The sequence below is a fragment of the Trichosurus vulpecula genome, chromosome 6 (assembly GCF_011100635.1).
Source record: "Trichosurus vulpecula isolate mTriVul1 chromosome 6, mTriVul1.pri, whole genome shotgun sequence".
Classification (NCBI taxonomy): domain Eukaryota; kingdom Metazoa; phylum Chordata; class Mammalia; order Diprotodontia; family Phalangeridae; genus Trichosurus; species Trichosurus vulpecula.
The window spans coordinates 242,720,071-242,736,211 of NC_050578.1; the positions used below are offsets into that span (position 1 = coordinate 242,720,071).

General features: G+C 39.1%; 1 protein-coding gene across 1 annotated transcript in view; it reads right to left on the minus strand.

Moving 5' to 3' along the window:
- Nucleotides 1–16,141, minus strand: part of DCDC1 (doublecortin domain containing 1) — a 494,261-nt gene that overhangs the window by 466,038 nt on the left and 12,082 nt on the right. Inside the window, 1 exon segment of the mRNA XM_036765123.1 lies at nt 639–848. Coding sequence (XP_036621018.1) covers nt 639–848 — 210 coding nt within the window.

Below are 16,141 nucleotides of genomic sequence, written 5' to 3' on the forward strand. Positions count from 1 at the left end.
TCTAAGTTACCAACCCCTCACTTCCCATCTCTCCACCCACCAAATAAGATCACACCCAATCTCTGACAACCTCCTTGTTGTGTACAGTAGTCAAAAGGACAAAATCCCAATATAAAAAAAGTGAGATTTTTTTTTTGGAGTTTACAATACATATATGTGTATATATATATGTACATGTACTTATGTATGTATTTCAAGATGCTGTACTAATAATAGTAAAACATCGCCCTAGCTCAAACCATACTTATTATTGGTATTAACTGTAGCTAGAATTTATATAGCATGTTAAGGTTTGTGAAGTGCTTTACAAATACTGTCTTAAAATATATGATTTATTATTATATAAGACAAGAGGTTAACTTGTTCTACACTTTCTTTTACCCTATAAAGGTAATTTACAACTGAATAACTATTTTAATTTAATGATTCACTGGGGGTCATTATCATTTTTCTAAGCTAATATATTTTACTAAGTGTAACACTGCATGTTTTTCTGGGCAGCTGAAATTTTTTAACAATATGAGCCCTCACCAGTTTTTAGAAAATGTTTTTTTTTCTTACATCTAATGACAAAAGAACTATAGAAAATTGGAAATCAAGTTCACTCTCTAAGAAACGTTTTATTTAGTTAATATTACCTGTTTGTGCATCCTGACCCATTGTTATCTCACACCCATCCTGACCCCCGCCATTTTGAAAAGCCCAAACTGAAACTGAAGTCTTCTTGGTATGTTTCTTCATTCTATTACAAAGCAGAGACTTGGTTTTCCCTCTTTTGACATCAGTAGGCAACACCAGGCCATTCACTGTCCAAGTTACTTTCTTCATTAACAACAGATGGTCTAAAAGAAAAAAAAATGTTTAAGTCAAGTCAATATTTGGCTTCCAAATTAAAAATGGACCCATTATACTTCCCTTCCCCCTCTTAGCTTCATCATCTCCACTGGCCAGTCTCCATTTAGATGCTGGTATTCTGAAATGTTACCCCCAGTTTCCCACTAACCGTGACATAAGCTGTAGCAAGCTGTCTGCTCTGATAGCCTGCATAAATCATCATTCCTGAAGGGAACAGATGTTCAGGGTATGAAAGAGTAATACCACAATTTAGTCATAATTAAAATTCACCTTAGCATGCCTCTATCACTGATCAGAGAATCATTTAGCTTCTCACCTGTACAAAAGCTCCTGGTTTATTTTGCTTTATTTATCTGCTTCCTCTTAAGTTTTCTGTTCCTTAAAGCTACGTGTTCCTTTTGGTTTAGGAAAGACATTTTTCTTTTTTCATAACTTTCTCCCCCTCATCCATGTTAATTTTAAGAATATGACCTCTAAAATGGTTGGCGTGTGCTAAATGTAAAGATTGTCCTTATCCTAAGAATGCAGATGCATGGTAAGAAATATGTGGTGAAAGTCAAATTACTTCATTAACAATTAAAAAAAAGTTTTTCATTAACTTCATCCAGACCTATATATTTTCAAAGCTCTGTGAAGGAATTTAATTTTCAAAACTCCCACTGAAATGAATGGGAGTACAGCTAAATCAGCATGTGTGGCTTAGAAAACATAAAGGTAAGCACATGAGCCCCAAATACTGTACATTAAATCACTATCGATGCTTCTTTTTTTTCCAAAGGGTTTCATTATAGAGATCATTTGCACCTGAGGCATTTATTTTGTTTACACTTTCATTTTAGACCAAATTTTCTTTTCAAGAAAAGAGCAAAAATACAATGTCTCTTTGATCTGTTCTGAATTAGTCTAATGATAGAAGCACAATTCTCTTTACAGGTAGCTGAAAAGAGCTTTATTTCATTAAATGCTAAAATGTCCAAGCAAGTCTTTTCTAGAATAACAACCTTAGAAAACCTATGACCTCCTTTGACATGGAAATAAAACTTAAAGAAATTTGTGCCTAATTAAAGTAGAAAATAGGCTCAACAGTCTCCAACAACCTCCACCTCCAAGAACAGGTAAATAAAAAATGAACTTTCGTTGGCAAATTTTATGGATCAACTGGAATGTCATTTAGGAATGGATCACGAGCTCCAGGTTCACTCTCCAAACTCACACTTGGACTCGTTCTCCAGAGAGAGGCTACTACTTCTCCCCTTAGGTAACAGTGAAGGTTTGTGTCCATTACTCATGAGCCCGCATTAGGTATGTTCTACAATATCATTTAACCAATTGACTTATCCCCAATGTTAAATAACCAATGAACAGCATTTAGATTTTACAAATGGATATTCACTAAGACAATATAGCAAAGATTAAAATATAAATACATTCTCCCAAATGTCTGGGACATATCCTCCCACAAATGTAGAAAGAGTCCTGGGCAAAGTGGGTTTAAGATTAGACAATATACATGGCAAAAGTGTAACACACAGCCTTTGGAAGTTGTTGGATTTTTTTTCCTTCCTTCCTGGAGTACTTAGAAAGCATTTGCTGAAAATGCTGAGAAATGGAGAAGACTAATCACATCTCTTCCCTCTGAAAACTATCGCCAACAAGTCTAGCACATTCATTAAAACCTCATTACCTATGCTGGACCACTATATTAGACTGAGGTGAGTAGCAAGACTATCAACTCTTTGTAGGTGGTGACTGTATTTCAGCTAAACAATAACTAGCCTCTTCTAAAAGAAAAATCCTTGTTGTGGCATGGATTTTGACCCCATATTTTTGAAGGCTATGCTGCTGGAGCACAGACCCTAGTAGGATCTACCAGGCTGGAGAGATTTGAAGTATGGTCCTGGCAATGATCTGCATCTGCTTCCTGAGAGCCATCCAGCAGAGATAAGACTTCAAGTGTGACAGCACCCAACAGAGTTAGCATGTCCAAAGGAGCATCAGTCATCCAAAACAACCTACTACAATGAGAGTAGAGGAAAGCCAACCTAAGCAGAAGCAACCCAGTGGCATAACCATAAGACACCAGCAGACCTACAGGTCAGAGGCATCCATTGCCCCTCCACGTGCGTATTCTGCCAACATTTGCCCTTTATATTACCTATGTATGGTGTCCATCACATAGACGTTATGTGTCACTCTACCAAGTGATGAGGTATGTATTTGTGAGAGCATGTTGATTGGGGATAATGTCCTATTGCAACTTTTCTAACTTTGCTATTTCATTTAATTTTTACTTTGAACTAATTGTATCTTCTGACTAACTAATAAAGGTAAACATAGTTTTGAGTGGCTAGGTGGCACAGGGAATAAAATGTTGAACCTGGAGTCTGGAAGTGTTATGCCCCGCCCCCCCCTCCAGTTTCTCCTTCTTGCCCCAGCTCACCCCACTGTTTTTACTCCCATCTCCATGGATCCCACTGTAAGTACTCCCATCTCCATGGACCCCACTAGTTGTGTTCCCTTCTCCACGGAAATAATCCTGCCTCAGCTTGTCCCACTATTTGTGTCCCCATCTCCACAGAAATCTAATTGTGTTCTTTCCCTTAAAGTACCCTCTTCCTTCCCCTACTCGAGGCTGTTCAATTCAAGTAATTACTCTGAACAGTCGCACGCTTGAATAAATCCACATCCAAATTTATATCCGGGTCTCGCTCGCTTTTTTTCGACACAACAGAAGACCTCAGTACAAATCCCGCCTCAGCCACCCACTAGTCATCTGAACTTGGGATTCATTTAACTTCTGTTAATTTTCTCAGCTATAAAATGGAAATAATTACAGCCCTTACCTTAACAGGGCTGTTGTAAGGATTAAACGAGATAACACTTGTGGAGCATTTAGCACAGTGCCTGCTGCAGTCAGTGTTATAGAAACGCGTATTTCTTGTCCCTTCCCAGCCAGGGACCCACTTGGAGCCTAGGCCATCCTTGTCTGGAGGAGCCATCCTAAAAGGATGGGGGTTTGTTTCCATGAGCCCCAAAGACAAGTCCACATGAAACAGTCCCCTCTAAGGGCGACTTTCCTCTCCCTATGTTTATCTTTTTATATGCTGTATCCGCTATCAGAATGTAAGATCCTTCAAGGCAGGAGCTGGTTTTGCTTTTTTATTGCATCCCCAGCAGTTAACACAGTGCCTGGTACATACTAACTGCTTAATAAATGTTCACTGGTTGATTAATTGAAATGATTATGCCAGGCATGATAAAGTGAAGTGCTAAAATGAATGGTACAGAGGATGAACCCTTCAGGAGTTCAAAGAAGGAGGACCTCACTATAGTCTAAAAGGAATGGGGAGTTTAAAGTGATGGTAGCATTTAAGGGGAACCCAGAAGAAAGAGTAAGATTTCGAGCCTGCCTCTCCTTGAAATGAGTGCTGTAGCATCTGGTAGTTAGCACAGGGAACTGACTCATCCTTGTAGCAACCTAGCCTGCCTGAGCCTTGGAGTGTCCCAGCTAGGACTGGTAATGGGATTTTCAAGAACCAGGGGTAGGCTGGAGAGTGTGACCACCTGAAGTCACCTATCTCTGAGTGCTCTGGGCCCTGTGTATGGTCCACCCCTTGAGAGGGAATAACTAGCATTTATGAAGCACCTTTAGGCTTACAAAGCTCTTTACAAATATTATCTCATCTTATCCTCACAATAACCTGTGACTTGGTGGGAGATAATTACTGACTGGATTATTATAATTCTCGGTTGGTATGCTTTATTCAAGAGGAATAGAGTAAGTACAATGTACTTGGGGTAGCACTGTATACTAAGAAGAAACCAGAAATGGGTCACATAAAGGGAGTGTTTGGATAAAAGATAAAGTAGGGAGAAACAGGTGATTTGGGACAAAGAAGAAATAGATGATTTAGGAAATGGATCAGAAGCTTGGCACAGAGACATGATAAACTACTCATGAGGGACTTCAATTATCCAGCCATCTTCTGTATCACTGTCTCTGTCAAAAACAGAGCAACTAATAACTTTTTGACTTGCCTTAGTGATAAGTTCATCTTTCAAAAGGTGGAGAAACCAACAAGAAAATATTCTATTCATTACCAGATTCTCACTAACAAGCAAGTATCTGTTGCTGAGGTGAAAATGATGGTAACTTTAGGAGGAACTCACCACTCCACCCAAGAATTTATGATAGAAAATAGAAAAACTAGTCTGACATACACCCTAGATTCAAGGACAGCAGATTTCACTGGTTTCAGAGGAAATACAGGTAGGATGCCATGTAGTGAAGAACTATAGAAATTTATTTCTATGTGTTGTCATACTTTTCTTTGTATCTCTAGGACTTAGTACAGTGCCTGGCATACAGTGGGTACTTAATAAATATTTACCAGCTCTGAATCTATTGTAAGGGAAGTCAGTTCAGAAGGGGTGGGAGATGTTCAAGAATTATGAGGAAAAATGGAATTGGTCTAAAAGGATTGATGAGTACAACAACAAACGTAGATTTTCAAAAAGAAAAATACAGAAGATGGAAGCAAGGTCAGGTATCAGAGAATGAATATAAAAACATGGCACAGACTTGTAAAAACGGTGTCAAGATTGCTAAAGCTCAGAATTGAGCTGAGGTTGGCAAAGGAAATTAAAGACAATTAAAACAGCTTTTTAAAAATTATATTGAGAGAAAAAGGAGAGTCAAAGGACTTTATGGTAGATGGGACAAAATCACATACCACAGGGAGAAGGCAGATTTGCTCTGTTTGCTGCATTTCTGTCTTTTCTACAAAGGAGAATGACCCTCGCACTGGAAAGGACCAAACAATGATAACTAGCAGGCTCCTTAATGAATTCAAGTCGAGTGGCCCAGATGAACTACATTCTAGGGTGCTGAGTGAACAAGGAGGTGTGATTGTGAGCCACGGCCATCGATACTCTGATGATCATAGAAAAGATCACAGAGAGGTACCACAATATTAGGAAATGGCAAATGTCCCAATATCTAAGAAGAGAAAGAGAGACAGAGACAGAAACAAGAAGACAGAGACAGAGACTGCAAACTCCAGGCCAAGGAGCTGGACCTCATTCCTTTGGAAAATTCTAGAAGGTATCATGACATCTAGGAGGATAGGAAGTGGTGTGGAGGGTCTGGGTGACTAAAAGGTGAGATGAATGCTTACCAATCAGAAGCCCAGGTTCCCCAGGGATCCATGTCTCTCTCCTGAGCCCTGGTCCCACACAGCCAACTGACTATTTGACATTTCAAACTGGATGTCCCACAAACATCTCAAACGTGAATGTCTAAAGCAGAACTCAATATTTTCCCACCAAACTCATTCTCAGCTTGCTGGAGTGACTTCAAAAGTATATGTAGATTATGTCCCTCTCCCACTTAATAAACTCCAGTATCTCTCTCTTACTTCTAGGATCAAATCTAAACTCCTCTTTTTTGGCACTTAAAGGCCATCACAACCTAGTTCCAACCAACTTTCCAGCCCTGACCCATGGTCTAGCCAAACTGGCTGTCTTACTGATCCTCACATACAGCTCTCCAACCTCCATGCCCATGCCTTTTCCCTATCTGTTTCCCATGACTAGAATGCATTCTCTCCTCACTTCTGCCTCTTAGAATGCCTAATTTCCTTCAAGCTTCCATTCAAGACCTACCTTTGATTCCACATGGTGCCTTCCCTGATCCTCTATTTGCTAGTATTCCCCCCAAATTAACATGTATCTATTTTGCATATGCCTATATACGTTCAAGTCTTCCCAACTTCTTTCTGAACCATTCTACAAGGACCAGTATCTGGAATCATCACATGTTCCTTAAGGCTTCAATGATCCAAAGAGCCCATTCTAAGAGGCAAACTTCAGTAGCAAAGGAAAAAACAAGAAAACAAAAACAATGGAAAACGAAAAATATCGAATTTTCCCCACCTAATCTCAAATTATTTCTTTTTTCCACGGCTGGTTCTACATAATGTTGTGCCTTGATATTGTCTCAATGGACACCAACATCCTCAAAGAACCCTTATGAATCATCCACCTCACTTCCAAATAAAAGTTCCAGTTCATCTAACCAATATTTCTCTACTCAAAAAGGCAGTGACTTTGCTTAATCAGGAACATCTGTGGCTATGGGAAAACATGAGACAATCATTCCCTGCAGGCACTTTGAGAACTATAGCTATAAGTTCTGTTAATCTATGGAGCAAAATATGAGACTAAAAGTTGAATTTATATTTTCCATATAGCAGTACAACAATTATTTCATTAAGTTGACCCTTATTTGAATTGTAGCTACACTGCATTTTTGGAAGAGATTAACCTTTTACTAATAGTGATTAATTAGCGCTTTCATTATCCTGTCCCTTATTGCACTTACTGGAGTCTGGGTCCTGGAGGACAGCCAATAGTAGAAATGAGAAGGTCACAGGTAAAGTCTGGAAAATATACAGGCTTTGGAAAAAAGCTACTGAGTTAAGAGGGAATATGGCAAACTTTAAGTATCTAAACAGAAGGTGAGAGTGGTATGGTAGGTAGGCTGATGGTCAATATGAGTAGTATTGTATTTTTATTCTATATAAAACATTAGGAGATTTAAAAGTGGGGGAAACATAGGAGTCACATGTTGAAAATAGACTTGTATCTGAGTCCTTACTAAATCAAGCTCAAAAGCAAGAGAAAAATAATAGTTTCTCATCTGAGAATTTCAGTGACATGATTATGTAATGTACAAATAGCACATAATAGAAAAGAGGATAAAACGTCTTGAAAACTGTTTTTTTTAAATTTAATATACAAAACACAAATTTAGATGCACTAGTAAGTGGTTGTTTTGAAAAATACCATGTTGAATGAATTATTCTATATGACTGACCCACAGTGGTGAGGATCACTTAAATAAAGAATACTGTCAATCATGTCACTCTCTCCTTGGAACACTGGGGAGACTCATAATTGTTTCTTGTAGCATATTAATACTTCTGATCTTTGTTGAAGAATCATGTTCTTCATGAAGCCTTTTCAGGCGAGACCTAATTACCTCAATCACTGCAGTAACACTTTCAGTCTTTTTGTTTCTCCTCTCAATTTCTTGATTACTTAGTACTGTGTGATCTTTACATAATTATCTCTGGATATCTATATCTATAGGTATGGTTGTATCAGCCCAACCCCAGCCCCAGGTTTTCCCTAATTCTCTTACTCACCCTCTAATCCCAACTTGAGTCCTCCATTTTCTACAAATATGTCATTTCTTCCTTTAAGCCAATGCATCTCTACTTACCTTTAACATTCATTCATTCTTTCTTTCCATATACAATTTTCTAGGCAAAAGGCACTATGGAGGTCATAAACGAGAGGAGTTCACAATTTGATAGAAAACATGAGACATGCACATAACTATAATTACAGTTAAAACAGAGAAAATGAAATGAATAAGATAGATCCAAAGTGCCAGAGGAGTTCAGAAGAAGGGAGGGTGATTTCCACTTGGGTAAATCAGAGATGGTTTCATGGAAAGACTGATATTTGAGCTGGGCTCTTAAAAGATGTATATGATTTTGAGAAGGTCAGAGAAAAGCATGGGTCATGGGGACGGTGGGGAGCATACTGGAAACCCACCAGTGACTGGAGACAGAAGAAGAGGTTAAGAACAAGTAAGCATAGAGGGCTGACTGGCTGTGCATAGTAATGATCAGGCAGAGAAGACTCTAGGTCTTGGAATTTTAGCAGGAAGAAGCTAATTGAACAATGACACAGTCCTTAGTCCCCAGCGGCTCCCTCTTATATGTCTTCAGCTGCCACAATGAGGCCAACCTTCTTGGAACTCTCCAAAAAAACCATCTCCCTTACCTGGCAACACAAAATTATTAAAGCAGATTTACCTTCAGGGTCAAGTTTGCACTCGTCATCATTTCAGAGGCAACAAAAATATTGCCCCCCCTTCCAATTTTTTCCCCTACTTTCTTGAGATACTTTCAATTTCCTTAAGGGTATACATAATTACAGTCAGGGCTTGGAAGTTTAAATAGTGTGGGAATTTAAATAGTGTGAGTAAATTACTCAGAGTCTTTCTTTTGTTGGTAGAGAGAGTCAGAGAGCTGAAGGACACTGAGTACCTGAAGCTGGAGAAGACAGCATCCTGGAAAGGGGTAAAGGGAGGGCTAGGAACTGCAAAGACAAATTTCTCTTAATTCCTATTTGAATTCAGGAATTTGTTGTTGTTCAGTTGTGTCATTCCTGTCCTACTCCCCATGAGCCCATTTGGGTTTTCTGGGCAAAGATACTGGAGTGGTTTGCCATCTCCTTCTCCAAAAGTCAGGAATACTGGAATTTAAATCCTTACCTCAGACATTTACTAGCAGCATGACCCTGGGCAAATCATGTAACCTTTCCGGACATCAGTTTTCTTACCTGTAAAATGGGGATGATAATAATTGCACCTTCCTTGGACAGTTGTGGCAAAGATCAAATGAAGCAACATATCAAAAGTACCGTTATTGTTATTATCTTTGTTATATCAAGTAATATTTACCTTGAAATGTGTGTGGTCACATAGAAGCAGTATTAGAAACATTTGTGTGTGTGTGTGTGTGTGTGTGCCCCCATATTAGTGTGGGTGCATGTTGTGTTTACTTTCTAGGTATTTTAAAATAAATTTCTTAGGTTTCTGGATGGGGAGGTCTACAAAACTATGATACCTCTTTATGCCACAAGTGCTTTGATAAAGGATTTCCCATTTCTGGATCTGTTTCCTTATCTGAAAAATGAGGAAGCTTGGACAAAATGATCTCCAAGGTTCATTCTAGCTCTCAATGACTATCTCTTAAAGGCTAGAAAGTGACAAAGACAAAAAATAGTCTTTATAGGCAAATCTTCCTTTTCCAGTGTCAGTCAATCTCCCCTCTTCACCCATCAACAAAAGTATACTGATATCATAGATTAGGTATGCAAAGCTATCTAAGAAGGAGAAAGAATGAAAAGTATGTAGATCAAACCATGTTAATTCCTTTTGAAAGGTGGAGACTCCAGAAGAGCACCACATTGTCTTGTAGGTATTTTAAAACTCACATCCTACATTTTATTAAGATTGAGGTGTTTTGAAACGTGAAAGACCTATAGTTTTACTGCTTTGGCTACAGGCTGTTCACTTTGCAAAAGGTTATTATCAATATTAGGCTTTACCACTGATTGAAGGTGGGAGAGAGATCTCCAAGAAAAATACAAATACCCCCTCCCAGGGCTCTCTCACTTGCCAGGATCAAAAGAGAACGTTTGCCCAAAAGGACAAGCAGTCGCTATCTGATGGCAGCAGTGCCGATGGTCATTTACAATTTTACTTTTAGGATAAATGGACTCTTCTATATCCCAATCCTTAGGTGCATGGTCCTTCTGTGACATTCTAGCTAGTTCACTTTTCAAATGACTCCATTTTCTAATCCAAAGTCAGAACTATTTCTCTTAATGTTCCTGAACTTTGGAAACCACGATTCTTCCTGTATGAGCCCCAGAATTCCCTTACATTTTAAATTTTTAAAATGTATAGTAGCTAAGTAAGGCTGTTTTTGGGAATACCCCTATTCCCTGCCCACACAATTTCCCTGCCCAATCTTCTGTTCTCTAGCTGCAGAGCTCTTTGCTAAGTTCCTGTGAGCTGTCCCTGAAGTAGCCCTTGCTACTGCAGGAGAAAGTCTCAAAGCTCTACGGTACTTGATTACTGTACCCCAAAGCCTTACCATCTGGGGGTTCCAACCTACTCAACAGGGTCAATTGAGTCAAGTCAAGTCAACAAACATTTATTAAGTGTCTCTTATGTGTACAGTATACACCCCCTCCCTCCTGGCCATTTTCTCTTGACAGATAAATGTTTGTATAACCATTAGTGACTCTGCAAATTAATTACTCTGTGGCTTACTCTGGCCTCCATCCAGACTTCTGATATGCCCGAATCTACACATGAATTTAGGGGAAGAGATTTTGTGCTAACTAATCCTACTAGTAAGGCTGCTTGCATGTGGTCTATCCACTGCCCATTGTTCTCTTTGGTCCACCATCCACACAGATGATAGGGACACCTGTCTTCTGGTGTGATACTCTGTCCCAAGCAATCCAGGTGTCCATCTATGATTCTCACACATAAATCTTATTGAAAGGGAGCCTGGCATGCACTATACCATTGTAGAGTTACGAATTTGTCCAACCGTTCTATCAAGTAAGTTGGAATTATGCTAAAAAAAAAAAGAGAATAAAATATCCGTATCTCTTAACCAAGAGACTCCCCTACTAGGCATTTACTCTAAGAAGGTCAAAGATTCAAATCTGATGTGTGACAAATTACTTAAAGCAGCATTTTTATGCAATTAGGTGGCACAGTAGATATTGTATTGAAAATCCTGGGTTCAAATGCTATATATCTTGGACACTAAGCTAATGAAATTTGGGGAAGTCACTTACCCTCTATCAGCCCCAGTTTCTTCATGTATAAAATGAGGGAAAATAATAACATCTAACTCAGAGGACTGTTGTGAGGACCAAATGAGAGAACACATTCAAAATGCTTTTTAAACACTAAAACAATATAAATACGCACATATGTGCACATGAGTGCACACACATACGATATCATTAGGAATATTTGCAAAGACTTGAATCACATATTTAGAACTAGAGGGGACCTCAGGTACCATCTAGTCCAACTCCCTCATTTAACAGATGAGCTTCAAAAAGGTAAGTGACTTACCCATGGTGACACAGCGAGTAGCAGAGCAAGATTCAAACCCAGGTCCTCTGACTCCAAATCAAGCACTCTTTTCATCACAATATGTAGCCTCTAGACTAGATTCCCTTTGATTGAAGAATGGCTGAACAAACCATACCACATGAAATGGAATATGACTGCATCATAAAGAATTATAAATATGAAGAAAGCAAATTCATGGGAACATTTATATGAGCTGATGCAAAGCAAAGTAAATGGAAGGAGTAAAAGAATAGCCACAGTGACAACGATGTAAAGAACAATAAAAAACCAATCTGAAGCACATGCAATTACAACGAGCAAGCTTGGTCCAGGAGAAGAGAAAACGTATCTCTCTCCTTTCTTCGCAGAGGTGTGGGGCAATTGGCAAGGAACCTTGCATTTACTATCTGAATGTGTTGGATTGTTTTTACTAAATTGCTTTTCCCTTTCTTTTCCTGTTTTATTATTTGCTACAAGGGATTGCTGTCTAGGTAGGAGAATAAGGAGTGATATGTTTGCAAATGAGGGCAATGTAAGAATGAGAGATGTTGATAAAAATGTTCTCAAGAGGGTAGGGAAATTCTGAGAGTTCCCTTCATGATGACTGCAATGATCTCCATCCTTGTGGCTGAATTTGCTCAATAAAGCCTCTATCTTTATGTCAGATGAAGGGGGAAAAGGAAGTGCTTATGCCATCCCCCATGGGGAAAAAGCTGGGAAACCTGCTTCCAGAAAGTCATAATTATGCACAATGGAAGCTTCCAGCTTTTCAGTGTGGACCAGATAGTCTGTAATTGTTTCCAGCCTGATAACTATGTGGTGAAGAGATATCTGTGATTGGATGATAGCTGGAAAGGTGCCAGTCAGCCAGGGCCAGTCCCCTGGTCAACTTCCTGTCCAGCTGCAGTTCAGGTGAAAGAAACAATGACATAAGGGTCTCAGGCTCCCCCTTCTGAGACTGGCAGCCTGTGACTATGAGCTTCTCATTTCTCTCTTTGAGTTTGTTCTCTCCTGTTTTAGGTGAAGAAGACTGGGAATTGCTATGACCTTAACAGCATCTAAAGGTCAGGAGAGTGAATCACTAGAGTCTGGGAGCTGGAGTCTAGGCAGAATTTGCTTAAAGCCAGATGATAAAGACCAAAGTCTCAAGCAACCTACTCGGCCCAGTCCTGTGGTAGTAAAGATGCACATTCATCCATCCATCAGCCATACTATGTAGTAAATGCATTACATTGGAGCATGCTAAGCGCTTACTATATGGCAGGTGTTGTGTTAGGTGCCAAGGATAGAAAGACTTAAGCAAAATGGTCTCTGCTTTCAGAGAGCTTACTATATTCCAAGGGGAAAAACAAGGTGTTCATTATATGTATATGTATGTAGATAGATAGATAGATAGATAGATAGATAGATAGATAGATAGATAGACAGATAGAAGACACATAGAAAGTGGACAGCTAGGTGGGGCAGCAGATAGCACACTGGGCTTGGAATCAGGAAGACTGATGCTCCTGAGTTCAAATCTGACCTCAGACACTTACTAGTTGTGGGACTCTGGGCAAGTCACTTTACCCTGTTTGCCTAAGGTTCCTCATCTATGTAATGAGCTGGAGAAGGAAATGGCAAACCACTCCAAGATCTTTGCCAAGAAAATCCAAAATGGCATTATGAAGAGTCAAACATAACTGAAACAACTGAACAACAACAAAGTAGACAAAAGGTCACTTTGGATGGGAAGGCACTACTAGCTACAGGGACCAGGCACTTGAACTGGTGCTTGAAGGAAACCAGAGATTCCAAAAGGCAGAAAGTGGAAGAATAGAGAGTACAAAGCCATGGCACACAGCAAAGAGTGTAGGATGGCTGGATCAGAGATTTCATGAAGGCCAATAATGCATGAAAAGACTAGAGAGGAAGGAAGATTGTGGAGAGCTTTAAGTGACAAAGAGGCATTGGGGCAGCCACTGGGGTGTATTGAGTAGAGGTTGACATGGTCACATCTGCACCTTAGCGAACTCTCTGTAGCAGTTAAGTGGAGGATGGATTGGAGTAGGAGGAGACCAAGGCAGGAAAGCCAAAGAGGAGGCTACCACAATGCTTTAGGTAAGAAATAATGAGGGCTTGAGTGAGGGTGATGGCTGTGTGACTGAAGGAAATATTGTGAAGCCAGAAATTACAAGAATTAGCAATTGATTTGATATGTAGTGTGATGAAGTGAGAAGTCAAGTATGACTTCAGGCTACAAATCTAGATAAAAATCATCCAAAGGAAGAGGGCAATTCAGAGCTATGGGGGTACCTCTGCAAGAAAGATGATGAGTTTTGCTTTGGACACACTGAGTTTTTCAATGTAGAACTGAAGTTCAGGAGAGAGAGAATATGGCCAAATTTATAGATCTGGAATTCATCCACAAAGAGATGATAACTTAACTCATGGGAATGAATAAGTCACCGAGTGAGAGAATATAGAAACATAAGGGGTTCATGTATGGTGTGGTGTAGTGTGTGTTATTTTGCCCATGTGGGTTATACATGTCCAAACAGATTTGTCTAGATGTGGCTTACAGGAAGGAAAGAATAGACATCTCTAGATTCTCTTCCCTCTACCTCTCTCCCAAGGGAGACTTCAGTTCTTGACAGGAATGGAAGCAGGAAGTTGGGGCCAGAGGCTGGCCATTCTGGTCTCCTCAGAAAGAAGGGGTACCAGACTACAATGCTATCTCTTTAAATATTGTAAGTCTAGGGAAATTAAGTTTTTGGTTCAATTTAAGCTCCTAATCACTGTCCTTTAATGGTGAAAGAGGGTCCAAAGCTATATATCCAAGGCTTCATTTCCCTCCCACCAATTGCCAGTTCTACAATAAATACCCACAATGAACAGCAAAATAAACCAATTTATCCAAGTCCATAGCAAAAAAGAAATCTAAAGTATACACATGAGAATTTATATCAGACAATACACAAAGTAAACAAAGCCTCCCTTTGGGAAATGTAACTCAGCTCAACAAAGAAAAAGTCTTCGAACTTCCCCCTCTAAGGGAGAAATTCCCTGAAATCTCTTGTAGTAAGCTGGGTATAGGAACATGATCAAGGTGCTGATTCCTCTACATTCTTACCAGTCTTTCTCTTACTTTAGGGCCCCCAAAGGAGTCTAGAATTACATGTCTTCTCTCTTAAAGCAGGAAGCCAGAATATCAGGATCTGTCTTCTCTCAAGCTCTTACCAATTCCATTGCTCTCCAGGTGTAGAGCATTGAGTAATCAATCCCCAGCAATAAGGAGAGTCCCAGGCAAATGGAACTTTGAGATAAGGGTTACAGAGGGAAAAGGGAAGAGGGCCATGAACAGAGCCTTGACGTTCACTTTATTGTTCATGGACATGACATGGATGAAGAACCATAAAGGGGCAATGAGAAGGAGGGGTCAGATAGGGAAGGATAGTGTCATTTTAAAAAAAAACACATAACAATCCAGAGAAGAAACCATGCCCAAGACGAGAAAATGGGCAGCAGTGTAAAATTCTGCAGAGAGGTCAAGAGGAATGAAAATGGAGAAAAGACCATGAGATTTGTAAATTAACTGCTAACTTTGGAGAGAGCAATTTCAATTTATGATGAAGTTAGAAGTCAGATTGCAGGCTGTTTTTCTTTTTTTTTAATGAGAAGAAAGGGATAAGTATAAATAGCTTTTTGAAGGAGATAGGCTGAAAGAAGAGAGATAGAGGATGGTAGCTACACCCAGAGTTTCTTTATATATGTTCTGTCTATATTTAAAAATATACTTTGCCTATCTATACCTGAAGAGCTGGTTTTTCCCTGTTATAAAACTATATAAATCACACACCTGTGATTTACCATTTTTAATGTATCCTGTCACTATGGAAAGGGCAAGGATTAAGACGTCAAATCAATGAAATTATAAAAATCATATTGCCTTTTTTCAAGTTTATTCTCTCACAATTGGGTAATGCATTGAAAACACATTAATGTTGTTATGACTGTCAGATAGTTATAGATAATGGCATTAACTATGAAAGAGCACATCATTTCTTTGGAGCATGATGAGTTTTTAAAATATAAATGTTCTGACAGTAAGAAAACATAATGTTATATTCAATTATGTCATCTGCCCCCAATACAATTGCTTCTGTGTTTAGTAAATAGATTAGATCCAGGTCACATTCCTGTGTTCAATGGAGTTTCTAGTTACTCCCTTTTCTTTAAATGCTTGAGCTCTTTGTTTCTGCATGTTCTTAAGTGTCATCCTTTATTGCCACAGGCACAATGGCTATATTTAACTAATAATGACAGTGGTTGTCATTAGATTTTAAACTCAATAACATTAGCTTGACATATTATTTGAAGTATGTCTTCAATTTAAATTTGATTAAAATTACAAACATCCTATCTTTTGTGTCAATCAAAGTGTTGTCACCCTTTCCCTGAACTTTTCTATGAACTCTTTTTAAATAACTTATGGCAGTCATGCTACTCCTTCGGTTTAAAAGTTAAGACTAGCCCTAGGACATGAAAAGATTTGTATACACCACC